The sequence below is a fragment of the Mus caroli genome, chromosome 12, assembly GCF_900094665.2.
Source record: "Mus caroli chromosome 12, CAROLI_EIJ_v1.1, whole genome shotgun sequence".
Taxonomy (NCBI): Eukaryota; Metazoa; Chordata; class Mammalia; order Rodentia; family Muridae; genus Mus; species Mus caroli.
Genome location: NC_034581.1, coordinates 50,381,069 through 50,408,344, shown reverse-complemented (window position 1 = coordinate 50,408,344; position 27,276 = coordinate 50,381,069). Strand labels below are relative to the sequence as shown.

Below are 27,276 nucleotides of genomic sequence, written 5' to 3'. Positions count from 1 at the left end.
AGTGCACAGCTTAGCACTCAGAAGGAATAGACTCCTGGAGCTCTGTGATGTGAGGCTACATAGCAAGTCCCATGCTGGCCAGCCTGGAAAGAAGAGAGGAAAGATAGAGGGATAGAGGGAGGCGGGGAAGAAGAGAGGGGAAAGGGAGGGGGAGGGAGGGAGAGAGAGAAAAGAAGAAAGGAAAATAAAAAACCTGTAAGGAATCTTTTTTAAAGATACTCTTTGGCACCCAGCAGTGGTGGCACCTTTAATCCCAGCACTTGAGAGGCAGAGGCAAGAGGATCTACAAGCCAGCCTGGTTTACAAACCAAGTTCTAGGACAGCCAAGGTGCAGAGAAACCTTGTCTCAAAAAACAAAAACCAAAAACCAAAAAACAATACAAGATTCTCTTTGGCTGTCAGGTTAGTCATAAAAAGAATCTTTACACAAAATCTTGCCAAGAGGAAAAACAAAAACAAAAAACACTAAAATCCCTTGGAAGTAGTAGTCTTTGAAACTGACAAGAGCATTGAAGGGGAAGATGGAAAAGTGTGAGAAGCCACAAGGTCAAACAAGGCCACAATGGTTACAGTTAAAGCCTATCAGCTCAAAATGAAATCCTCAGTCAGAATCCCCAGGGACAATTAACTCTGGTGGTGGTGGTGGGGAAGAAAATGTTTTAGAGAACAAGCCATATCCAAACTCTTGATTAGAAAAGCAAAAGAAGTTATTATAGACCCAGGTAGATAGTAATCATTGCACTCAGCAGTATCCCTCAAAGGAATGAAAATCTGTCCTCAACTTTTACACTGTCTTAGGCAGAGGACCATTATAGGTCCTTTTTACTTGGAAAGTTGAGTCAGGAGGATTACATGAAACTATGGCTTCAAGGTTGGAGAAGTCAACATAGTTAGATCTGTCTCAAAAAGGAAAACAAAAACTACACACACCCACACACAAATATACAGAATATAATAATAAAACCTCTTTAGAAACAACAGCAACTGCACCAAATGGGAAAAATCCAAGAATTAGAAGTCTACAGAAGTTTACTAAGAAGTTTTACAGAGACAGGTTGCAAAGAGAAAACCAGCTAGATATAGAGAAAGACAGAATGAACCAGAGAATGAGGTGTCGGCAGATTAGAACAGATTGCCAGTTAGTTTGAGGCAATTCAGGAGAGGCTGAAAGAGAAGTCAGATGGAATCAGGAGAGGAGTTTTGAGCCAGAACAGCTGAGTTGACCAGCCAACCAGAGATCAGAAAGAATTAGGAAGGGGTGAATTTATTCAGCAGTAAATCTCCAAGGCTGAAAACATTCTAGGCCCAGATAAGATTGTATGGAGGCTAGAAACTTCCAGAATTAGGTCTAGGTTAGCAGACAGACACAGTAAGCATCCAAGATAACAACCACTTCAGTTGAATAAAAGTTACTTTTACAAATGTACAGATAAGTGTTCCTTTTATCACACGATTTTGTTGTGTATTTTAGGGCTGGGGTATTGTTAATGATGCCCAGGCTCACCTCCAATTCCTGTGCTCAAGGAATTTCCCTATTCAGACTACAAAGTAGCTAACTAAGCACATGTGGCTTGGTCTTTTAAAAAACTGAGCATACACATAACAAAACTCAACAACACACTGCTTCTATACACTTCCACATACACACCACATATCCTAGTGGAAAATGGGAGAGGGAAGCAGTACATTTACTGCACAAAGTGCAGAATTCTCAAAATGAAGGCCAGAGAAACGGGCATGGAAATGGTTGGCATATGGGAGTGATGTATGGAAGCAACACATGGATGAGAGAACTCTCAAGGTGGGTCTATGGGAGATCCTGTATTCTGCCAACATGGAGCGAAGGAAAGAGCAAATCAACCAAGACTAAGAGGCTCCCAAGAGACTGTAAGTTTTACTGGTCATCTTTGCCTCCCAAAGCACATGGAAAAAAATCCGATCTTTAAAAGGAAGAAAAGTGGGCTGGAGAGATAGTTCAGTGGTTAAGAGCATTGGCTGTTCTTCTAGAGGACCCAGGTTCAGTTCCCAGTACCCACATGGCAGTTCACAACTAAATCCAGTAAATCCGGTTCCAGGGGACCTGATTCCCTCACACCAGCACATAAAAAAAAAATAATAATAAAATAAAATAAAATAAATTTTCAAACATTTAAAAATGGCTAATTAAAAGGAAGAAAGCTACCATTCCAGTAGCAGGCACAGAGAGTTACAGGAGTACTCCTTGTATAATAGTCTTTATTAAATCCCAAAATACTAAATCTGTCATATCAAAAAGTTGAGGTAAAGAGGTTTGAGGGAAATGTCTCCCTCCTCTTCTGCACCGATGCAGCTATGTCATAGGAACTACACTACTTAACCCTCTTCTATCCTTGTAAGCCTATTAGGAAATTAAGGGTAGCCTTCAAAAGCAAATGATTCAGACAAATCTCTTAAGGGGCACATTAACTGTCATCACTGTCCCATATCTCTTTTGGCCTAACTAGTGTCAGGCTATAATATATATTTATAGCCTTTTTCATCCTCTGTACTGCTAGAATCTTCATGTTAGGAGCACTGTCCTTCATTACTTTATCTCTTCAGCTTAAAAAGAGAAAACAAGGAAAGAAAGCCTCAAAAACATTTGTTCAAATGCATATCTAACAACTAAGTGAAGACTGGTAACCGAAAAGCTGATTAAGAAACTTTCAACAACAACAAAAAATACATTGTCAGTAGCTTCGACTAATTAAGGTCCTTAGCACATTTTATCACTGTCGCTGAACTAAAAGTTCTGAACAATATGCTAACCAACATGTTAGTAAACACTAAAAGATAGGAAAATAAACCCCAGTATATGTCAAAAGGCTTTGGGGAAATAGCTTTATCTAAATTCTTGTTCGGGAATGCCTTCCATGAGCCAAGCCTACAATGCTTACTTATTTGGCTCGGGTAAATCTGAAGACAAATTAAAAGGGTAACAGCGCAGCGTTTGGTAAAACTTGCAGTGGAGGGCAAGAGTAAAATAAAAGTGTCAGTGGACCTCAGCCTCGGCGATCACAGCCCGTGGCGACCGGGGAAGACTTCCGCAGAAGCGGCGCTCTAACTAGGGGTTCCCAGCGCAGAGCGAGGAAAACCCCCCACTCACCGCAAAAGGCGCCACTAAAGCCGTGGCCCCACAGGGCCGGCGAGTCCTTGGCGAGGCCCCACGCCGCCGAAGGAAACCCAGGAACGCTGGAAGCAGAAGGACAGGGACGGAGCCCGCCGCCCAACTTCCCAGCTCCAGAAACTAGGGGCCCAGCGCCCAACACAGTGAAGCCAACTCCCACCAGCTGGAACACCGACGACTGCCACCGAACCTTCCGCCCAATGAGGAGACGTCATCACTCGGCGGAGTTCAGCCCTTCGTGAAAACACACTTCCGCTTCCGGGGCACGAAGCCCCCGCGTCTACGGCTCCCCCTGGTAAGGGTTGAAGGGGTGTTTCTTTGCTGGGGCTGACCTTTGACCTTAGTGTTCTCCCTGTACGTCACTGCCGCGGCAAGCTAGCAGCGAGACAGGCCCTCCCCGGGTGCGACCTCGAGGAAAAGTCAGGATTTAGGAGAAAACGACTAAGTGAAAGAGTGCAGAACTCCGCGAGGGAGCGCGGGCTAGGGCTTCTCCAGCGGCGGGAGGCGTGGTCCCGGAAGGGCGGGGCTTGGCGTTTCGGCTCTCGGGATTGGACGATCTGAGGAGGGCGGGGTCGCAGCGCGAGTGTCTGGCTGCGCGTGCTCAGTGCGAACCTGCTCCTGGCTTGTCCGCTGACTTCGCCATGGACTTTCAGTCCGCTCGGAGAGCTGTACTTCAGCTGCTCGGAACTACGGCTCCCGCAGATGTCCCGGCACTGCTCTACTGGATGAGGACTACCCGTAAGCAGTCATGGCTAGAGCCCGGCGGTTGGCTGTTGGATTTAGTCTTTGGGTACCAGGGAGGGGCGGGGCTAGGCACCTGGTCTCGGTCGCTGCATACCCTACACCTAGTCATCAGAGTGCATTTTAGGATTGGATACCTGAGAATCAACTTTAGGTGGTTTGTGCTTCCGGTTCTGATTTTGGGCAAGCTTCTAGAACCTCTTTGTTCAGTTACTCGTACAGGCCGATACTACTTGAAAAAGCTCTGTGCAAGAAAGGTTTTAGGCTGTGGAGTTATCCTCAAGGCAAATAAAATCACATATACCTAGTACATTTATCTTATACATGGTAAAATAGACCAATTAATAACCTTCCAGGGTATGGGGAAGAAAAAAAAGACTTCTTTTTAAACTGTTAATAATTAATATGAAAACTCACAAATTAGAATCGAGGAAATAAGGTGATTAGATCTAGTTAGTGGATGAAACTTTTCTTCTCTAGCAAAAAAGGTAAAGCCTAGTGAACGCACTGTTTTATTTATATATTTGTCTCTTTTTGAGAACTCTACCAATGTATGCTATTCTGAAAAACACTAGTCCCCAAGGTTACTTTCATTCAGCTCCTTAAAGTGTGCTTATTTGATAAGACCTTCAGTATATTTTTAATTTTTGAGGCAAGGTCTCGTGTAGTCCTGCTAGACCTCCAAGTTAACAGAGGATGACTTAGAACTCTCTCTGATCCTCCTTTGTCCATCTCACCTGCCCTGATGCTGGAGATCAAACTCAGGCCTGTGCTCTGCCTACTGAGCTACACCCTCAACTCCAACTGCCACTTTTAGATCTTCAACCTTTGACCTTTTAGGAAAAATATTCTTGGTGTAATTTGAGAATTGTTGAACGTTTTGAGAGATTATTTTAAGTGAGGTACCAAACTAAAGATTGCTTGAGGCATCTGATAGCAAACTGTATCTTGGAAATGCAGGAACCCAGATAGCACTCCATGGTTATATACACATACAAGAAGAATGCTTCAAGATGGGAATTTACAAAATAGGGTTGTTTTGTTTGTTATTTTATGTATATGAGTACACTGTCGGCTGTCTTCAGACACACCACAAGAGGGCATCAGATCCCATTACAGATGGTTGTGAACCACTCACTATGTGTTTGCTGGGAATTGAACTCAGGACCTCTGGAAGAGCAGTCAGTGCTCTGAACTGCTGACCCATCTCTCTAACATATTAGGTTTCTTTAAAGACATGATCTCACTATAAACATGTTGTCTTCTATCACATCATTAAGCCTACCTTACCTAGTTTTTTTTTTAACCTAACTATCCTAGTTGTTTATAATAATACCAACTTCCTTCTAGTTTTTCTACATACCTCAATATCAGGTCATTTATTCCAAAAGCATTATTAACTACTAAAATAAAGTGTTGGAACTGGAGAGATGGCTTATTGGTTAAAGGTTCAGGCTTACAACAAAAAAATGTATTGTAGGCTGGGGCAATAGTAAAGTGTAAGGGGGGGTCTTTGTGAACACCAGAACTGGCAGAGTATAATTATATTGAAACTCTTCTCAAAGTAATTGTCACTTCTTCCATGAAGATGGGTTTCAGAGATAGGCTATATATGTTACCTTAAGGGTCTAAGTGAGGATCTGGTGTGGTCTTAGACAGATAGCACAGAGGTAGGTCATCTGTCCTGCTTGTGGGAGTTTGGTATGTCCTGGCCCATCAGATAGTGCCAGGATCACCTAGTCCAGTGTTTCTCAACCTTTCTAGCGCTATCACCGTCTAATACAGATTCACGTTGTGGTGACCCCCATTCATAAAATTATTTTCCTTCCTGCTTCACGGCTATAAATTTACTAGTTATGAATCATAACGTAAATATCTGATATGCAACCCCTATGAAAGGGTCATTCAACTCCCATAGGGTCATGACCCACAGGTTGAAAGCTGTTGACCCAAGCTATTAACCAGCTCCAGTCCCAGCCATCTGAGCAGAAAATGCGTTTTCTAATCTTTTCCCTTAGAAAGACAACTTTGTGTGTTAAGCATTACTGGTTTCTGCAACAACAGGGTACACAACCATGAGGACTAGAGTTCCACCTCTACTTCTCATAGCCTCCATACTACTGGGAGTACAGGTGTAATCCCACTGCTGCCTGAGTTATATCCCGTGTATTGGTATAAAAAGCCAGTCAGTGGTGCATAGCACATATAACCCTAGCACATAGAATCCCAGCTCTGGTAAGGCAGATATACTGATCCCTCTGGGTCCCTACTCAGCCAGCCTAGCCTAATTTGGTAATTTCAGATCCCAATGTGGAGGCAGCTAAGGAGGAGGGACACAGGTTCTCCTCTGGCATCCACATGTATGCATACATAAAATACACAAATGTACTGTTGTCTTTTCTGGCACTTGTGCAATTACTAAAATAACTTCCCTCTTAGCCTTATTGAGTTATTTGTAATTCAAGTCCCCAGATTTGAAGCATCCATTGAGCCTCCATTGTTCAAAATTGGATTGCCTTTAAAGTCTGTTCCAGATGTTAATTTAGTAAAAAAGTAGTTCCAATATCACTGGGTAAAAGGTATATTTTTACTTTTGAATTTTATTTTGTGTGTATTGGGGGTTGGGAGAGCTTGCCACAGTGTGCATGTAAAAATCAGGACACTTTGGGGAATTGGATCTCTCCTTCTACACTACATTCCTGGTATCAAACTCACATTGTCAGGCTGGGTAGCAAGGGTTACCTAAGCCATCTCACTGGTAACATTTTTGCTTTTTAAAGATTTATTTTTATTTATGTGTCTGTGTAAGTGAATGCCTGATGTGCCAGTGTTGCAGGGCTTAGAAAAGGGTGTTGAACCTTTTGGAGATAGAGGTGCAGGCAGTTGTGAGCCTCCTGGGGTGAGTGCTGAGAAGCAATCTCAGATCCTCTGTAAGTCCTCTGCAAGAGCAGCAGCAGCAGCCAGTGATCCCAAGCACCAGGCCACCTCTCCATCACCCCACCCCACCCTTCTACTCTGGAAGTTTGTGTAGCTTAGAAAACAACTTGAGTTTCTGAAGAACAGTTTTTGGTTGGTTGGTTGGTTTTGATTTTTTGAGACAGGGTTTCTATGTGTAGTTCTGATTATCCTGGAACTCACTCTGTAGACCAGGCTGGCCTTGAATTTACAGAGATCCACCTGCCTCTGCCTCCCGAGTATTAGAATTAAAGACATTCACCACCACATCCAGCTCTGTTTATTAACGTGAATATTTTAAGAAACTAGATCACTTAGCTTGAAGGAGTATTTTGTTTCAGGTTTTTAAAATGAGGTCCCATTATATAGCCCATGTTAGCCTTGAACTGGAGCTCCTCCAAGTTCTCTCTGCCTCCAAAGTACTGGGATTGCAGATGTGCCATCTGCACCTGCCTGTGTTACCAACCAAAACAAGAACTATATTAGTGTACCTGTCTATTCTGGTAAGTGATAAATAACACACAGTTTCAACATTGACGTTTTGATTGCCCGTTCAAGTTACATTTCAGCACGTAAGTGGCTTGTTGGTTGGTTTGTTTAGCAGATCTCCTATAGCCCACGTAGCCTTGACTTCCCTGAGGAGTTCAGGATGACCTGATACTTCTGGTGCTCCTGCTTCTGCTTCCTGGCTGCTGGGATTTCAGGCCTTCTTCACCTGCTTAGTTTATGCAGGGCTGAGGGTAGAACTCAGAACTTCATGCATGCTATGGCAAACAGTCTACCAGCACAATTGCTTCTGGACCATTTTCCGGCAAAAGTGTCATGATTTCATTTTTCTTTATGGTTAAATAGAATTCTATTGCATGTATGTGCCACATTTTCTTTACCTATTGATCTGTTGGTAAGACATCTATATTGACTCCATTTCATAGGTGTTGTGTGTTTTAGTTAGGAAATGTGGCATGTTTGTTTGGTACATTGTGTTCTAATTCATTTGCATGGTTTCTAAAATTAGTTCATTATATAACTTAGGTGCAACATGCTTTTTGTTAAATATATCTATTTCTTTTTCTTTGGAGCTATCTCCAGTTCAAGGCTAACATGGGCTATATAATGGAACCTCATTTTTAAAACCTGAAACAAAATACTCCTTCAAGCTAAGTGATCTAGTTTCTTAAAATATTCACGTTAATAAACAGAGCTGGGGCTGGTGAGATGGCTCAGTGGGTAAGAGCACCCGACTGCTCTTCCGAAGGTCCAGAGTTCAAATCCCAGCAACCACATGGTGGCTCACAACCATCCGTACCATCTATAATAGGCTCTGATGCCCTCTTCTGGGGTAATTGAAGAAAGTGGCAGTGTACTCATATAAAATAAATAAACAGAGCTGGATGTGGTGGTGAATGTCTTTAATTCTAATACTCGGGAGGCAGAGGCAGGTGGATCTCTGTAAATTCAAGGCCAGCCTGGTCTACAGAGTGAGTTCCAGGATAATCAGAACTACACATAGAAACCCTGTCTCAAAAAATCAAAACCAACCAACCAACCAAAAACTGTTCTTCAGAAACTCAAGTTGTTTTCTAAGCTACACAAACTTCCAGAGTAGAAGGGTGGGGTGGGGTGATGGAGAGGTGGCCTGGTGCTTGGGATCACTGGCGGCGGCGGCTGCTGCTGCTGCTCTTGCAGAGGACTTACAGAGGATCTGAGTTTGCTTCTCAGCACTCAGCCCAGGAGGCTCACAACTGCCTGCACCTCTATCACCAAAAGGTTCAACACCCTTTTCTAAGCCCTGCAACACTGGCACACCAGGCATTCACTTACACAGACACATAAATAAAAATAAATCTTTAAAAAGCTATTATTGTAGGTTTATAAAATATGTGATGTTCTATTATTATTATTGTTGCTATTGTTCTTTTATGTGTTTGGGGGCTTTGCCTGCATATATGTCTCTAGCACCACATATGTACCTGATGTCTGAGGAGACCAAGAGGGTTACACGTGGTTATAAGGCACAATGTGGGTGCTAGGAATTGATCCTGGGTCCTCTGGAAGAGCAGCCAGTGCTCTGAACCACAGCCTAGTCGTAGAGTTTTGTTTTGTTTTTAGATTTATTTGCTCTATGTTTGGTATTTTGCTTGAATTTATGTGTGTGTACCATGTATATGCCTAGTGCCTGCAAGGGTCAGTAGAGGGTTTGGCTCCCAGGAACTGGAGTGACAGATGGTGTGAGCCACCATGCGGGTACTGGGAATGAGTCCAGATCCTCTTCACGTGCTCTGCCACTGAGCCATCTCTCCAGCCCATAAATTGTGCTTTTAATTTCTGTTTCTACATATAAAGGTCGATTGTTCTCTGTTGTTTTATTTATTTATTTTATTATTAATAATAATAATATTTTATTATATGTAAGTACACTGTAGCTGTACTCAGATACTCCAGAAGAGGGCATCAGATTTCGTTATGGATGGTTGTGAGCCACCATGTGGTTGCTGGGATTTGAACTCTGCACCTTCGGAAGAGCAGTCGGTGCTCTTAACCACTGAGCCATCTCACCAACCCCGTTATTTATTGATTAAGATGACCTTGTTGAGATGACTGGTGTTAGAAATTTTCCTGTTGACCTCAGAACTTTCTACATGGATAACCATGCCATGGATAAGCATGATTTCTTATTTTAGTGTTTTTATTTTTTTTGAAAATTTTGTTCAATATATTTTGATCATGTTTTTCTCCCTTTCACCAACTCCTCCCAGACCCTTTAACCCCACTTCATATTCTTTCTTTCTGTTAGAGAAAAACAAAACTCAAAACCAAACAAAAAATACGGAGTGCTTCATGAATTTTCATGTCATCCTCTGTGAAGCCATGGGCATGTGTGTTCTTCTTTTTTTCCTTTTTCCCAAACTGCATGAAAGTGTCATTTCTTCTATGTATGCTAGCTAGTACTGCTTCCTTTACTACACTGAGTAAAAATACTAAGAGTGGGCATCCTTCCCTCGTCCTCAGTCTTCCATCGTTAAATAGAATGGTAGTTGGAGGTTTCTCTGGAGGAACCTGGCTGCTCCTTTCTTATCTGTTTACTCAGTCCTTTCTACAATGGCTGATGACACTTCCAGATCCTCCTGTGTTGCTAAGCTGCCTTTCACTGATGAGAGAAGGCAAAAGCAGCCTGCCATTTTTTCTGCTACAGGACAGAAGGTCAGGTAATGCCGTGCATTGAGGGCCTGAGACAGCGACTCCAGCACTGCTAGCTGAGCCACACTGCCGTGTGCAGAGGGGGCAGAGCTCTCTAGTGGTCAATTCTCTTCTGTTTTCTCTGTCTTTGGCCACAAACAAGCTTTTCTAAAGTTTGTGCTTTTGCTCTGCTTTCTGTGTATGCTTAATAGTGGTTCTGGTTTGCAGACCTCGAGTACCCTGGATAGTCTATAGTTAAGATTTTAAAACAGCTTACTAACATGTACTTCCTCAGATTCTGTGGTAACTAGACTTTCTTTCCAGTTTTCTGAGCTCTTTTGTGATGTCTGTTGGGTTGTTTATCGAGCATTTAGTTGTATTTAGAAGAGAGCAAGGGAAAGCGCTCATCTTGTCTGGGACCAGAAGTCTCTTTAATGATGGGGCTGCATAATAAGTATCATACAACCTAGTACTTACTTGTGCTCTATGTGCATTCAAGGTAGAGACTTGGAAGACCAGGAGGGGATAATATAGGTCATACAGTCAAAAGGAGCTGTGTGTTAGGAAGAACATGGCAAACGACTGAGGTGCATCTAGAGCAAAAATATTAGGGAATAGTGAAAGTAGAAAATGAGAGGTTCAGCCGGGCGTGGTGGCGCACGCCTTTAATCCCAGCACTCGGGAGGCAGAGGCAGGTGGATTTCTGAGTTCGAGGCCAGCCTGGTCTACAGAGTGAGTTCCAGGACAGCCAGGGCAATACAGAGAAACCCTGTCTCGAAAAAAAAAAAAAAAAAAGAAAAGAAAAAGAAAATGAGAGGTTCAACTCACACCTCTTAGAATGACTGTTATAAAAAATGACATGGTGGCAAAATGTGAAGGAAAAGCTATTGTTGTTTATTGTTGATAGATCATTTTAGAAAGTGGCATGGGGGAGCCCTCAAAACACTAAAAATAGAATTAGCATAGTTACCAACTCCAGTTATGCACGTGTGTGTGGGGGTATATCTGTGTATATATCTCCAAATGTATTAAAATTGGTATACCGAACCTGTGTATACCCCTGCTTATTACAGCATTCAGTGTCTACAACATGCAGACAGTCGCTATCAACCAATGAATAGAATTTTAAGACATTTTATATATACACAATAGAGTATTACTCAGCCTCTGTTAGTTGTGTGCATGCTTGCTCGCTCGCTCACTTGCTTTAGTAGTGGCATTGACCTAGAGTCTCCCACATGCTAAGCCCACTAGACTAAACCTTAGCCTTTAAAAAGAAGAAAATTCTATTACTGGAAACAACTTAGATAAATGTAGAGAGTATTGTGTTATGTGAAATAAGCCAGGCACAGAAAGACAGATCCTGGATTATCACACTGTGGTAGTTTCTTTTCTTATCTCTATGGCCCAGATAACCTCACTAGAGGTAACTTAACTAGTTACTTACATCTGCACAACCAACCAGGAAGCCTAGACCATATGCTGAACCCAGGGTCTTTATCCCTCTAGTCCTTCCCTACAGTCCTCTCTTCGCCAGCTAGGTTCTTTGTCCACAGAGTTCCGCAGCATCCCCAAACAGCGCTACTAACTGAAGCTCAGGGGCTCAAACACATCCAAAGGCTAGCACTCGCGTGCTGAGTAGGAAATTGCCAGACTTGGAGAAATGTAGGACAGGAGTCACTACATGCAGGAGAGGGAATGCGGTGAAGAGGGGAGATAGTGATTGTTGGATACAAAATTGGGGGAGGAGCAGGGGTTTCAAGACAAGGTTTCCCCGTGTAGCCTTGGCTAGAACATGCTCTGTAGACCAGGCTGGCCTTGAATTCACAGAGATTGCCTGCCTCTGGCTGCTGAGTGCTGAGATGTAAAGGCGTGGGCCACCATCACCCAGCAAAAAGCAGATTTTTAATAGATATGATTTGGTTCTTCTGTGAACTATACATGTATCCCAGAAAAATATAAAATTATTATTTGTTAATTTAAGATTAAATTGAAAAAAATTAGGACAGTTAGACTCTGGTGTCAAGGGCTTTAAGAGTGAACAGTAAAGTCTGATACATTGAGAAATAGGAAACCATCTAAAACTTGTAGGGAAGGGGAGTGGAAGTGAGATTAAAGAAGGAGATGGGTTTATAACCATCAGGAGGGAGTATGTTACACTACGGAACTTGTGAGAAGTTAACGGGTGCCATGTGAGGTGGTCACCACTATGAGTCCTTAAAGTGACAAGAAGAGGACAGAACTGGGGCTGCATACTACAGAGGACAAGTAGGATTCTTAAATTCTTACAATTAACATTTGTGTTCACACTCGTGTGCATGCTACATTCGTGTGCACGCTACATTCGTGTGCACGCTACAGCGTGCATGTGAAGCTGGCTTTGTCAATGATTCTCTCCTCCCACCTTTGCTTGGGTGCTGGTAACCAAACTTGCACAGACCTGTGACTGACGCTAGCGCCATTTCCTGCTGGACCATCGGTCTCACCAGCCTCCAAAGTGGGATTTGCTTCTTAGGCTATCAGCCCCCTGAGTGTTTATTTCCCATATGTTTAATTAAATGTGAGCAGAACTTCTAAAGGATTGATGTTGCCCTGTGGAGGAACTCTTCCTTTCTCCTCTCTTCCCGCCTGCTTCTGTATCATTTGAGAAAATCTTAACTGTCCTTAGGCAGTCAATTAACACTTCTTTAATCTTTTTCCAAAAGGTTAAAGTTTCCAAAGAACTGTTACTACACCTCCTGAAATAGCTGTCATACAAGTTAAAAGATGTTCAGTCTAACTAGTAATTGAATAAATGCAAATTAAAACAACCACGTTTGTTTTTCTGTTTATATCCAGTGCTGAGGCAGTTTGATGAAATATATATTCTTTTGCTGTCTTGAGCTAGGATTTTGCTATTTGTTCCAGGCTGTTCTTGAATTTGTGACCATCCTGCCTTAGCCTCCCACCAGTAGGAAGGGAGGGTAGAAAGAGGAATGCTGGAATTAAAGGCAGGTTAGATGCCACCACCCATTCTTACTCCTCTGTCAGAGCAATTTAGTAAAATCATTCAGAAAATTGGAAAGTACATTGCAAAACCCTTCAACATGTTTTAGTACTTGAGTAAGAAAACAGTCAGAGCTGACAGAGTCCTTGCATGCCTTTCTACCACAAAAGTACACACACACAGAGACATACACACATGCGCCAATAAGTTAAATGTAATTTAACATCTTTGTAAAATGGACACCATGGTGCATTTCCTTGAATCCTAGCATTCAGAAGGCAGAGGTGGCCAGATCTCTGTGTGTTCAAGGCCAACCTGTTCCACAGCATAACTTTCAGACCAGCTAGAGCTACATGTTGAGAACCTTTCTCAAAATCATAATTTTTTTGAAGGAAAATGTTTCAACAGCAGATTTTCCCCCCAACAGTTTGATTATATTGCCCCAGGCCAGCCATGAACTCCTGGGTTCAGGAAATCCTCTGGAATAGCTAGAGTCACAGCTGTGTGCCACCAAGCCTAGCTTCAGTAAATTTAGTTTCTTAGTATAAACATCATCTAATATTAAAGTGAATTCAAAGGCCAGAGAGATGACTCAGTGGTTAAAGGACCTGTTGCCACACTCCGCTCTGAGTTCTATCCCTGAGACCCACATGCTAGGAACTCTTGGGCCTCCACACGTTGTCCTCTGACATCCACGGGCACAGTGTGGCTTGTGCACATGAAGTAGATAAGTATGTAATAAATGTTTTAAAAAGTGATTTCCATTTTTACATACTTCCATAGTATATCAGTTGCCTTTCTGATATTTTTATAGCCATTATTAGGGAAAAATGATTTATTAGCTAATCTTCTCTAAGTTACATCTCAAATCATTATAGATAATAAAATTAATTTTACCTATCTTAGCTAAAATTTCCTTTTGAAGTCTGAAAGTTTCTAATAATTGTGAATCTGGGACAAATGAATAAAGAAAGCCCTTGGAACAGAAAAAGAACATTTGGAAAAGCACATATATGAAACTATAGCTTATCAAAATGGTCAAATTGTGCATGTTTTCATTTCGTTTTTTTAAGATTTATTTATTTTATGTATGTGACTACACTGTAGCTGTAAAGATGGTTGTGAGCCTTCATGTGGTTGCTGGGAATTAAATTTTTTTTTTAGGACCTCTGCTCCCTCTGCACAACCCCACTCACTCAGGTCAACTTGGCTCACTCAGTCCCTGCTTGCTCTGACCCAAAGATTTATTTATTATTAAACATAAGTATGCTGTAGCTGAGCACCAGAAGAGGGAGTCAGATTTCATTACGGATGGTTGTGAGCCACCATGTGGTTGCTGGGACCTTCAGAAGTCCTTAGTCTCTTACCCACTGAGTCATCTCGCCAGACCATGTTTTCATTTCAATCATGAAATTAGTAAATTTTTAAATTACTTTGAGATATGTGAAGGAGTTCAGGCACTGGTAGAAGCTCAAGGTTTAGAGCTGGAGTGATACAAGGTTTGGGGTGAGGGAACTGAACTTGGATCCATATAAGAACTTTCTGTGCTCTTAGCCACTGAGTCATCTTTCAGTCCCTGATAATGCTTTTAAAATGTAATTTTCGAAAATGAACTTAAGGCCGGGCGTGGTGGTGCACACTTTTAATCCCAGCACTCGGGAGGCAGAGGCAGGCGAATTTCTGAGTTCAAGGCCAGCCTGGTCTACAGAGTGAGTTCCAGGACAGCCAGGGCTACACAGAGAAACCCTGTCTCGAAAAACCAAAGGGAAAAAAAAAAAACCAAACCAATGAACTTAATAAACATCACTGATCCTCAAATGTAAATAACTTCTTGAATGATGGTTATGCCTGATTACAATTCTGACAATATTTTTATTATAATTATTAATATGTGTGTATGTCTGAATATGTGTGGGCATGTATGTAGAGATCAAAATATAACCTGTAGGAGTCAAACTGGGGATCAAACCCAGGTCATTGGGCTTACACCAGGTTCCTTTCCTCACTGCACCAACCTTCCAGCCCCCTAAGGCAGTGTTCTAAATATTCCATTTATGTTCTCATTTAACTCCCAAACACTTTTGATGTGGCATGGTTATTTTCACTTTATAGATAAGGGCAACTGAGGCTCAGAAAGGAGTAACTCAGCCAAATAATAAGTTGGTAGCACAGGATTCAGATTCAAGCAGTCTAGTCAAAATCCACTCTTCAGTCTCTGTTCAGATCCTCTAGAGATAGCATTCCAGAGAGCAGAGGTGAAGCCAGATGAGAAAAAGGTTGACTGTTTAATATGTAAGATCCCACTAGAAACAGCACAAAGCAGTCTGCAGTTACTGGAGACATCCCTTCTACCTGGGATGCAGTCAAGTCAGAGCTCTCGGAGTTTGTTACTTTTTTTTTTTTTTTTAAATATTTGTACCATGTATAAGGTTCTTAGATGTAAATGACTATATTTGGAAACTTGCACAATCTGGTATCCCTTGGATGCTCATGCAGTAAATATATAGCATTAAAGATAATGATACCATTCAAGCTAAAAGAGAAAACCGATTGAGTGTTACAGAGAGGCAGTTTCTAACTTAGCCTCCAAGTTAGAACTAAGACATCCTTCCCTAAATGTGCTCAGCCCTAAGCAGCTGTGTATCCAATATCAGGACACGGTATTCTGTGTATAGTGGTACATGGTATTCTGCCACTTGGTCAAAGAAGTCATAGCATAGCTTCCTAAGATCCTTTGATTTTAGAAGGTAAACTTATATCAAGACATTGTTTTGTTAACACAACTGTAACTAAATTTAAAGAAATTGGGCCTTAGGATGTTTTCACTTAATATAATGAGATTTTTGGGTTTTTTTTAAGAGTCATGGTGTGAGCAACTTAAATTTGAGTCATACAAGTTCTCACAGACTTGTTTTATCTGTAAGAGATTTATCTGTAAGCAGATTCTAGGTATTAATTAACACCTTGGGAAAATGTAATTAGATTTTAGGAATATGGTGGGAAAGGCCATGTTGGGGGGGGGGCAGTGCCACTTAGGACATTCCACCTAAAACAGCAAGTTTGTTAACTCTATTTTGTTTCATTATAAGGTATAGTTGGCCTCCTAGAACTTATGAATCAGTAACTTAGGATATTAGGCTAGATGTATAAGGGAAGAAAGAAAAAGGCCTTCACATATCAGATCAGAGCCAAGTAGTCTATTTCAGTGTTGATTCCCCTTGCTCAAGTTATGCAAGCAGAGAATGTTCCTGTGCAGAGAGACAGACTGACTCTGTGGCAAGGAAGAACACCTTCCTTGTGGGCATTGGCCACAGCTTTCATACCGCTACCGGCTTTCTCTCTATCTAGCATCTGAGATTCAGTTAGGATTCTGTGTCCTAAATGTGATCTAGCTCTCTAGCATTCAGGTTGGTTCTGTAGCAGTGAACTGGCTCTGTATATGAGAGAACTTTGCAAGCTATGAAACATTATCTCATTTGTAGTTATTTATAACATGAAAATGTCATTCTAAACAAATATAAAGTATCCTGTTTATGGAGGAAGCCTTGTAGGGCAGTGGTGGCCCACGACTTTAATCCCAGTGTTTGGGAGACAGAGGCAGGTGGATCTCTGTGACTTCAAGCCCAGCCTACTCTACAGAGTGAGTTCCAGGACAGCCAGGACTACACAAGAGAAACCTGGTCTCAAAAAAACAAAAAGAAGAGAGCCAGGCTTGATGGTCTTACACCCTTGATCCCAGCAGAGGCAGAGGCAGAGAGTTATGAGTTTGAGTCCAGGTCTACATAGTTTGAAGCAAGCCAAGAGTACATAGACATACTTTGTCTCAAAAAAAGGAGGAAGCCAGAGGCCACCAAGGTAACTTGGCGGGTAATCTGAACCTGAGTTTGCTCCCAGAATCCCACATAGAGCAAGAAGAACCAACTCCTCAAAACTGTCCTCAGACCACTGCACACAAAATAAGTATTTCCAAAAAATGTTCTTCAAAAAAGGAAACCAGGTGTGGGGGTATTGTACATCTGTAATCCTATCATTTGAAAGGTTGGGGCAGCAGAAACAAGAGTTCAAGGCCCAGTTTGGGCAAATTGAAACCATGACAAGAAAGAAAGAAAGAAAGAAAGAAAGAAAGAAAGAAAGAAAGAAAGAAAGAAAGAAAGAAAGAGAGAGAAAGAAAAAGAAACTGGACATGGTAGTGCCTGTCTTTAATCCTAGCACTCAGAAGGCAGAGGCAGGTGGATCTCTGCGTGACAGAGGACAGCCTGATCTACGGGGTAAGACCTGACTTTAAAAAGAGAGAGAGAGAGAGAGAGAGAAAGGAGATAATTGCTTTTCCGTCTGGACCAGAGACAGGTGGCTGCAAGTGGCTGGTGTTCTCCGATCGGTCGGAGCTAACCACCACTGCCGGGCGGGCTGCCGCAGCCCGGCGTACGCCCCAGTCGAGCGAAGAAGGTGGGTCGGAACAGCGCCATCGCCGCGGGCATGTGCGGCGCCCTCTTCATTGGGTACTGCATCTACTTCGACCGCAAAAGGCAGAGTGACTCCAACTTCAACAGGTTTGGAGAACGAAGAAAGAAACAGAAGCTTGCTAAGGAGAGAGCTGGGCTTTCCAAGTTATCTGATTTAAAAGATGCTGAAGCAGTTCAGAAATTCTTCCTTGAAGAGATCCAGCGTGGTGAAGGGTTACTAGCACAAGGTGACTATGAGAAGACCACCTGACAAATGCCACTGCTGTGTGTGGACAGCCTCCGCAGCTGCTGCCAGTGTTACAGCAGACTCTTCCACCACCAGTGTTCCAGATGCTCCTGACCAAACTTCCGACCACTAGTCAAGAGAACTGTAAGTGCTCAGAGCTTGGCTGAAGATGATGTGGAATGAGCCAGATACCAACAAGATACAATCTCAGTAAAATAATTTAACAGTTAGCTTGGAAGCTGGTCAGCTCTGGAGGAATAAGGGCAAATTGTGCTGTCATGAACTGTCCCACACTGACATCTACCAAAGCGAATATGAACTTTGGTAGATCCATTGTCTTTTCTATTTATTTTTCCAGTGAAAAGTATTTTGATAGAGCTTTTCATTTTATAAATACACCGAGTTAACCAAAGGGGGGAGGAAAAAAAAGGAGATAATTGTGTGCTATTGCATAATAAGATGACTCTAGATAATGACATAAAAGATTTTGAATATTTTCACCATAAAGAAATGTCAAATGTATAAGAGATATTTCTGACCTGATTTAGATATTTAATAATGTAAATATGCATCAGAACATCTCATTACCTTTCATATCATACAGTTTTATTTATACATTAATTTTATCATTTTTACAAAATGGTCATAGTGCTGTGGAGATTACTCGTGGGTGAAGTGCTTGCTATGCACACATGACACCAGAGTTTGGATCAGCAGCACCCACTAAGAGGCTGGGCATGGCAGCCAGTGCCTGTAATCCCAGTACTGGGGAAGAGGAGAGCAGAGGCCTGGGACTTACTGTCAGCTAGTCTAACTGAACTGACAAGCTCCAGATTCAGTGAGAGAGCATCAAAACTTAGGATGGAGAGTGATTGATAAGACACTCAACATGGACACCTGGTCTCCACCGCGGGTGCATACGTATAACAACATGTACATAGAACATATACAAATAACAACAGTTTTGGAGGATGCAGAAATGGTAGAAATGGGATGATATTCCCTTCAAGATGTCATTGATTTGTTTCTAGAACTATTGATCTTTCTCTCTCTTCCTGTTGTAATGCTAGAGATCAAAAATAGGGCTTTGCATTCTCTAAGCTATGTTCAGCCACTCAGCTTTGCCATTAGTCCACATGCACAGCAACTTCTCTTCTTTTCTCCTTTTCTTCTCTCTTCTCTTCTTTCTTTCTTTTTCTTTTTATTTTTCTTTTTTATTTTAGAGATGGTTTCACTGTGTAGTCTAGGCTGACTTCAAGCACAGCATCTTCTAGCCTCAGCCTTCCTGAGAACCAAGATCACAGGAATGTGAACCACAATGTCTGGCTTCATATCTCCTTTTAACAGTAAGGAAGACAATATCCTGTGTTCCTTATGCCCTGGCAAGGACCCACAGTGGTAATAGTCTTTGCAGAGAAAGGTAAACTACTTTGTTTTCCAACCTACCATTTTATTCATAGTCTTCCCCAGTCTACATTTGGCATCCTAGAGAGAAGCTCACTCTAAGAGTGCTTCATTTCCAGATACGTTATATTCTATTTTAGATTGTTTATGAGCTACTTACAAATAATATAGTTTAACCCATAGAAAGTGGAAACTACAGAAAGATGAATCCCATTTTGTACCCTTACCTAGATTGGCCCACTATTAATCTCTTACCATATCTTTGCCATTTTTATTTCTACCCTTCTACCAGACCAAGTGTTAGAGCATTTTGTTTTGTTTTAAGATTTATTTATTTAATGTAAATAACTGCACTGCTGCTGTCTTCAGACACACCAGAAGAGGACATCGGATCTTGTTACAGATGGTTGTAAGTCACCATGTGGTTGCTGGGGATTGAACTGAGAACCTTTGGAAGAACAGTCTGTCCTCTTAACGACTGAGCCATCTCTCCATTCTCAAATAGTACATCTTAAAAGGCTATGACCAGGGCTAGAGAGATGGCTCAGTGATTAAGAGCACTGACTGTTCTTCTAGAGTCCTGAGTTCAATTCCCAGCAACTACATGGTGGCTCACATCATCTTTAATGGGATTGGATGCCCTCTTCTGGTGTGTCTGAAGACAGCTACAGTGTACTCATATATATGAAATACATAAATAAATAAATCTTTTTTTAAAAATAATAAAATGTACTATTTATTGCCTGGAGAGGTGGCTCAGTCCCCAAGAACCACATGTTGTTGGCTCACAACCAAACTTCAATTCCAAGGGATTTGATGTCTTCTGACTGACTTAGAGACACACATGGGGCACACACACATACATACATGCAAAACACTCATACACATATAATTAATTAATATTTTTTCAAAAATAATTTTAAAGAAATATGCTATCTTAGCCAGGCGTTGTAGTACATATCTGTAATTACAATACTCCAGGAGGCTGAAGTAGGAGGATTGCTTTGAGTTCAAGGCCCATCTGGATCTCAGAGTAGACTTTATGTCTAAACAAATAATATGCATGTATATTAATTCTTCATCTTTTGCTATAGTGAATCAGAGTCACATGATTTCAAGTAGATTATCTAGTTGGTGACAATATTACTCTTGTTTATTTGGTTTATGTTTTAAGACTGGGTCTTCTGTAGCCCAGGGCAGCCTCAGAGTCACCATATAGCCAGTAATGATATTAAGGTAGGCTCTTCCTGCCTCTTGGAGTCACAGGTACAAGATAGTACATCTTGTTTATGAATTGCTGAGAACAAACTGGGGCCCAGTACACGTAGGCAAGCACCCCACACCTGGGCCCCAGCATCCCCGGCCCTACCACTTTCACAGCTTGAATGCATTTTATTGGGTCAGGATGTTCAGTTGAGGCTGTCTGTCTTCTGAGTCATCCTTGAACAATAAGAGTCACGCGGTCAAAGATGTATTAGTTTATTATTTATTAGTGAGTTTAATACCCTGGAAGGATGGATAGTACCCTAAAGGAGTACTTACTATAAAGCACTTTACTACTTATGTTCTTGAATCTCTTTGCTTTTATTTGATAAGCAGTTTGGAGAAAGAAAAAAATTAATTTTATTTTTAAATGTATGTTTTTTATATTTAGTGTGTGTGTGCGCACGCAGCTCTATCATACACGTGTAGAGATCAGAGGACAACCTATGGGAGTGATTCCTTCCTACCCTGTGGGTTTCAGGGATTGAACTGAGGTCATCATGATTTTTAAGAAGTGTTTTTACCCATGGAGCCATCTTGACCGCCTGTAAATTGCCCATTTTAAATGGCCCTTGGACTGGTGCTGCCAAGCCAGCGTTTAGAACCCACCGTCTGCGGTCAGTCTAGGAAGGACGGCAAGGATGGGGGGTGTTTCTTCTTCCTTCTTACTCTTGTAAAAATTTATTTATTTTTATTTTATATTTTAACCACTGAGCCATCTCTCCAGTCCCTACTTTTTACTCTCTTTCAGGGGATTTTGATGAATTTACTCACGATAATAATGACATCATGTTGAAAAACATAGCTGATGACCTTCGGGAGTGCTTGCCTGTAGAAGCTGTGCTTTGTTCGGAACATCTGGCCCTTCAGAAAGTATGTTGAACCAATTCATTTCTTTTTGTCCAATTCAAGAAATCTATTTTTCCCCAACCCTTAACTGTAAATTTGACTTTATGCAATTTTTCACTTACTGTTTCTGTCATGTACCCCTTTCTTTGAGGCTTTAACCTTGGCTTCCCTGGCACTATTTACTCAGTGAATGCTTTGCAGAGAATCCTGTTCATCCGCCTATTAAAAAAAAAAATTAAGTGTTAACAGGCTGGCCTTTTCCCTTTATAAGCATCTGAGCCGAGGAATTAAATCCTGTGTTTCAGGTGTGGTTTGTTGTTGTTGTTTGGTTTTTGTTTTGATGGGAGTGCCGTTTGTTTGGTTATTTGGTGGGGTAATCAGGTTTTATGGCTCAGGTCTTGCGCTGCAGAACTGGCTGGCCTCAAAATTGAGGTCTCGGCCAGGGTAACAACCACGCTAGCTGAAAGCCAGAACACTTCAATAGTCTTAGAATAATGCTGGTCTTCAGAATGGATCTCAGAAGAGCAAAATGTAAGCCAGGCAGTGATGGCGCATGCCTTTGATCCCACTACTCAGAAGGCAGAGCCAGGTGGATATTTAAGTTTGAGGCCAGCCTGGTCTATAGAGCAAACTAGTCTGCAGAGCAAATTCCAGGAAAACCAGGGCTACACAGAGAAACCTTGTCTCAGAGGAATAAAGAGCAAAGTAGAAGGTAGTGTTAAAGTTGGGGTTTCAGAGTACAGTTTGGGGTGTTGTTGGTACTGGATTTGTAATACAGTTGGGGTGCTATTAATGTTTGTATCAACACCATGCTGTAATATAATTTGTCAAATAAGGAAAAGCATTTGTTAACAATATAGGCTTTAAAAATACTTTGACGTTTTTCAAAAGGATAATAAAAAGCATTGTAACTCAAGTACATGGGTGGTTAAGGCAAGATTGTTGGGAGGCAGCTACATGTTTTTAGCATATTTTATATGTTAAATATATATTTAATGTATAACACATTATATATCATATATATAACAGGTTTGTTTGTTTGTTTGTTTGTTGAGTCTATATTTCTCTGTGTAGCCCTAGCTTCTCTGGAACTCTCTGTAGACCAGGCTAGCTTTGAACTCAGATCCTTCTGCCTACTGAGTGCTGTGATTGAAGGCATGTGCCACCACTGACTGACTGACTTATTTTTGAGACAGTTTCACTATCGCCTTGGCTGGCCTAGAACTTGCTGTGTAAACCAGGCTACCTTCAAAATCTGCCTGTGTCTGCCTCCCTAGTACTGTGATCAAAGCATGTACCACCATACACAGCCTGTTTTGTTTTTTGATACAGGCTGTAACCCAGGCTGGCCATTGAATTTACTATATTGCTTAAGCTTGCCTCAAATTCAGACACTCCTGCCTCAGTCTTCCAAATGCTGGTATTACAAATGGAAAGTACCATACTTGCAGTTTTAATAATATTTTAGCAATTTGAAAGCTTGACTTTCTGAATAAATATAACTTGCCAGGTATTTTGATGGTAATTGATATGTAAGACTCAGAGTTAGATCTTAGCCATGTTTTGTGTTCTTCCAGATTAAAGACAGAATTATCAGTGTCTCAGTTAAAAAAAGGAGAAGGGGTGCAGTAATCAGGATTGAAGCGACAGCAGTGTCTCTCTGGGCCTGTTGTCAGAGTGTAGCAGAGTGGCCACTGCTGTTTTGCCTTATTTAGCAATAAAAGAACCTTCTGTGAAATCGGTTTCCTTTGATGTCTTTCCAGATAGGACAACAGCCACAGCCCACAGTGCATGTTGATGCATTCCTTTATGATGAAGACTTTATTGATACATTATGTGAGGAAGGAAAAATGAGCAGAAACTACTGTATGGTGTGCGGCTCACACCGAACAGCACCTTTGGGTATGCATCCAAGTCTGCAGAGCCGTTACTTAAGTGGCTTTTATTTTTTTTCCTGTCTTTAATGTGTAAATTTGTAATCAGAATATTGAATATTTTGTAGGATAAAAGCTAACCCCAAGCATAGCCATTACCAAAACTAAAAGAAGGGAAAACACATAGAAATATTTCCTAAGGGACAGCGAGATGGCTCAGTAGACAAAAGGCTTGCTATCAAGTTTGTTTACTGGGACCCACTCTGTAGGAGGAGAGCACCAGCTTCCTCAAGTTCTCTGACTGTCACATGCACATTGAGGCACATACAGCCTGCACTCTCCCTCACACACTCTGAGTAAATAAGTGCTGAATAGGAAGATAGGTGAGATGTAATAGAGTTTTGTTTTTTGTTTTTTGGTTTTTTTTTTTTTTTTTTTTTGGTTTTTCAAGACAGGGTTTCTCTGTGTAGTCCTGGCTGTCCTGGAACTCACTTTGTAGACCAGGCTGGCCTTGAACTCAGAAATCCACCTGCCTCTGCCTCCCAAGTGCTGGGATTAAAGGCATGCGCCACCACGCCTGGCTAGAGTTTTGTTTTTTAAAGTAAAGAAATATCTATGAGGATTAATTTACTCAGTGCCCTACCTAGAAATCTTTTTTCACATCTAGAGATTGTTTAATGAGAGATAGCTCCAATCCAGAGACTAATCAGACTGACTGAGAACAGAGGACATGCCTCCTCCTTCACATGCTCAAGAGAGACTGATACACAGACCACATGCTGACTTCCGGGAGATAGTTTCCCTGCTTAGCAAGCCAGAAGGTGATAAAATAGACGGGCCACTCTGAGAAATGTTTATTTGAGCTTTGTTTTGCCCAAGTGACGCATCTCTAAAGATGACATTCATAGGATGGAAAAAGATGTGGCTGGGAGCTAGAGGAAAAGCTGAACCATGAATAACTGCCACACCATACCGCACACGGCTGGTTTGTAAACATTTATACAACTAGGTTTGACAAGATTAGCCTCTGTCTCCCCAAGTTATAAATGATGATTAGACACCCAGAGCAGCTCAGATAACTAATGAATCTAAGATGGTTGTCACCATGAGTGACTCTGACAAGTACTCAGATGACGAGGGGTCTGTCTAGCTTCAGGATCCCCCAGAGGAATTACTGGTGTGCTGAGGGCTTGTGAGGATGAGGATCCAAGGGAAGGGAGACTTCGGTGGCCTAGCCCCTCCCACCTCTGAGACAAAGGCACACCCCATATCTCTCCCTGGAGGCTGGTCCACCTGCTTCGATTTAGTTTCCATCTTGGGGGTGGGGGAACGCTGTTGTTGTTGTTGCTGTTGTTGTTGTTGTTGTTGTTGTTTGACCAAGATGGCTCCTCTTCCTGACGTTATGTAGAACATGATACTGTGAGTCTTTTGAGTTCCCTCCAGGTCAGAGGAAAGCCAGAGTCAGTCAGCCATGGAAACTAGGGTGGGGTGCAAAACTTAGTTAGACAGGGATAGAAATGACCCCAGCTAGCCAGGTGAGGTGGTGCAGGCCTAATCCCAAAACTCTGAGGTAGAAGTAGGCAGAGCTCTGTGAGATCTAGGCCAGCCAGAGCTACACAGGGAGACCTTGTTTCAAAAAAAGAAAAAAACAAAAACAAAAAAGCCACAAACAAACAAAAAGCATAACTTGATGCTCATTCTCTTCTTTCTCCAGGATTTATTTCGCACTCCTTCTCCCTCATGGAGTTGAAGTTCATTTATCATCATGTACTCCCTGATCTGTCAGGAAAGGTCTTGGTTGACGTTGGCTCCAGACTTGGCACAGTCCTTTATGGGGTAAAGTGCAGCTTGTGGACATACTCAACATGTGGAAAATACTTTCTCCTGCTAGTGACAGCTTTGCCTGCCACCATCCAAGGTGACAGCTTGGCTTTATTATTAAAGTAACAGGATAAGGTTAAAATAGGATCCATTGGCAGGCTCCTAAACTCTGCTTGATGGTAATAATTGGGTTTGGAATTTCAGAGACGGCCCCAGCTGTCCAATTTTTTCTCCTGGTTCATCCCACAACACAAATGACAGCTATAAACGAATAGACCATGTGGCTGACTCTCTCCTTTCCCCTCCCCACTTACTACCCCCTCCCCCTTTTTTGTTGTTTTGTTTTGGAGTGGGGAGGGGGTGTGTTTTTAATATGGCCCAGCTGGCCTCAAAATCGCTATGTAGATGAAGATAACTCTGAAGCCCTTATCCTTCTGCCTCAGCCACAAACTTGAGAATGTCTCCATGCCTGGCTTCTTTTTCTTTGTGCTATATTAAAATAAAACAATACAGTGCGTTTTGATAAGAACTCAAAAAACTAAAAACTTTTAGGCCTAAGAAACTTTTGGGTGGCCATAGCGAGTCCTTTACTAGCGCTGGATATCTGCTTCCTTGTCTTTTAAGTGTACACACTGGGTGATGGTGACATCTAAGAATACATCATGTCCAATTTTCTGTGTCCCAAAACATGCACATTTCTTTTGTTTCTGAAATCTGACATCAATGTGGCTCTTGTTATAAATTCAAGTCATGAGTACTTGACGTTCTTAAATCATTTTGTCAAAAAAATTCAGATATGGTTTCTGGCTGTCATTAGAACTTGCTAAAAACAAACAAAAAAACCAACCCTGGAGGACATAGCAGTAGGGACTCCTGCCCGGAGCAGGGGCTGTCAGGTTTCAGAATTGCTTCTTGCTTTAGGCAAAAACTTACTCTTTAATGCTTGGCTTAAACGTTCTGTGCATAGATGATGCAGTTTGGTGGNTTTTGTTACTAGTGCTCCTGGTGTTTCGGGGGGGGGGGGTTGGGTTTGAGACTTACAGATCACAGGCTGGCCTTGAAGGCATCTCACTCAGCCTTCGGAGAGAGGATTGTAAGTGCACCCGCTTTGCCCACCTTGCCCCATAGCTTTAGTTAAAGAGTATTGTCAATCTTAGTGCTGTAAGGTGAAGGGTAGGAGAGGGAGGCACCATTCTCTGGCATGCCCATGAGCACACAGACCTATGTGTTCATACACACACACACACACACACACACACACACATGAGCACATAGACCTATGTATTCATACACACACACACACACACACAGAGAGAGAGAGAGAGAGAGAGAGAGAAAGAGAGAGAACAAAGAGGGAGGGTAAGGAAAGCAAATAAGAGCCATGCAAAAAATGTAATGTCAAATAACTGATGTCACAGGTATAGTATCAGTGTTGATAATGTGAATATATTGATTTTTTTCCTACAGTAGATCGCTGAATCTATACTAAATTCCTTAATATTGACATATGCACTTTGAAACATGTTAGAAATAAATATTGTAAACATGTGTGCTAAAGCTATAGATTCAACCTTGGTTTTTGCATGTGTTGGTAGGCAGTCATCTGCAGGAGCCAGCCATGGTGGTACATATCTCTAATCTTAGCATCCAGAAGATAAGTCCAGAGCCAACCTGTGCTGCATGAATTCTGTCTCAAACAAACCCTTAAACAGAAGGTTACCTGACAAAATTAGCTGACTTTTTCTTCCAGGTTATCTTTTGTTACTCTGACAGAACCATGGCAGTTTCCAGCAGTTCTCCTTGTTCTTGTTCACTGATTGGGCTGGTTGCCTTCCTTCCAAATGGTGTGTGGCTATGACTGCATTCCTTACGGATTGACTCCTGGACGTAACCTCCCTCCGCAGAGGTTCTGCAGGCTGACGAGATCCACAAAGCTTAGGAATGGGCTCATTTGCATTGTTTCCAAGCTTGCCAAATGCCCAGTTTATCAGGAAACTTTACAAACCAGTCTTTAAAAATATAGCTATGTAATAAAGATTAATAACCTCAATCAAATCCCTGATGGGAGAAGTTCTGAACTCTGAGTTTTAGAACAGTTTGGTTTTTATAGCTCAGGCAGACATCAGCCTATACTTAGAAGCTGACTATTTTGTGACAGGCCGTGTCTTCCCATTTCAGGGTTACCTTTACAGCTCAGCAGTGCAACTCTGTGGGGTAGAGCTGAATGGAGAATTTTGCCAGTTGCAGGAAATGATCATAAAGAAATACCAGTTCGGTGACAGAATAAAGGTACCTTTACCATATTTTTTATTACTTCTATGACTCTTTCCTAACTGCTTCTGTATTCTCACAGCTACTGTGTGGGAATGCAC

General features: G+C 41.8%; 2 protein-coding genes and 1 pseudogene across 3 annotated transcripts in view; 2 read left to right on the top strand and 1 right to left on the bottom strand.

Annotated features, from left to right (window-relative positions):
- Srp54 (signal recognition particle 54) overlaps positions 1–3,595 on the bottom strand; it is a 35,300-nt gene extending 31,705 nt beyond the window's left edge. Inside the window, exon 1 of the mRNA XM_021179703.2 lies at positions 3,125–3,595. The gene's annotated coding sequence lies outside the window, so the exon portion shown is untranslated. The remainder of the gene's footprint in view (positions 1–3,124) is intronic.
- A 126-nt stretch (positions 3,596–3,721) lies between these two features.
- LOC110307476 overlaps positions 3,722–27,276 on the top strand; it is a 34,864-nt gene continuing 11,309 nt past the window's right edge. Inside the window, exons 1-5 of one of the 2 annotated variants that reach the window (XM_029484427.1) lie at positions 3,722–3,883; positions 21,112–21,233; positions 22,973–23,111; positions 24,798–24,919; positions 27,083–27,193. In XM_029484427.1, the coding sequence (XP_029340287.1) occupies positions 3,787–3,883; positions 21,112–21,233; positions 22,973–23,111; positions 24,798–24,919; positions 27,083–27,193 (591 nt within the window). In that variant the 5' untranslated portion in view covers positions 3,722–3,786. The remainder of the gene's footprint in view (positions 3,884–21,111; positions 21,234–22,972; positions 23,112–24,797; positions 24,920–27,082; positions 27,194–27,276) is intronic. The other variant, XM_021179706.2, reaches the window with a different exon arrangement.
- Positions 9,080–18,090, top strand: LOC110307260 (annotated as a pseudogene).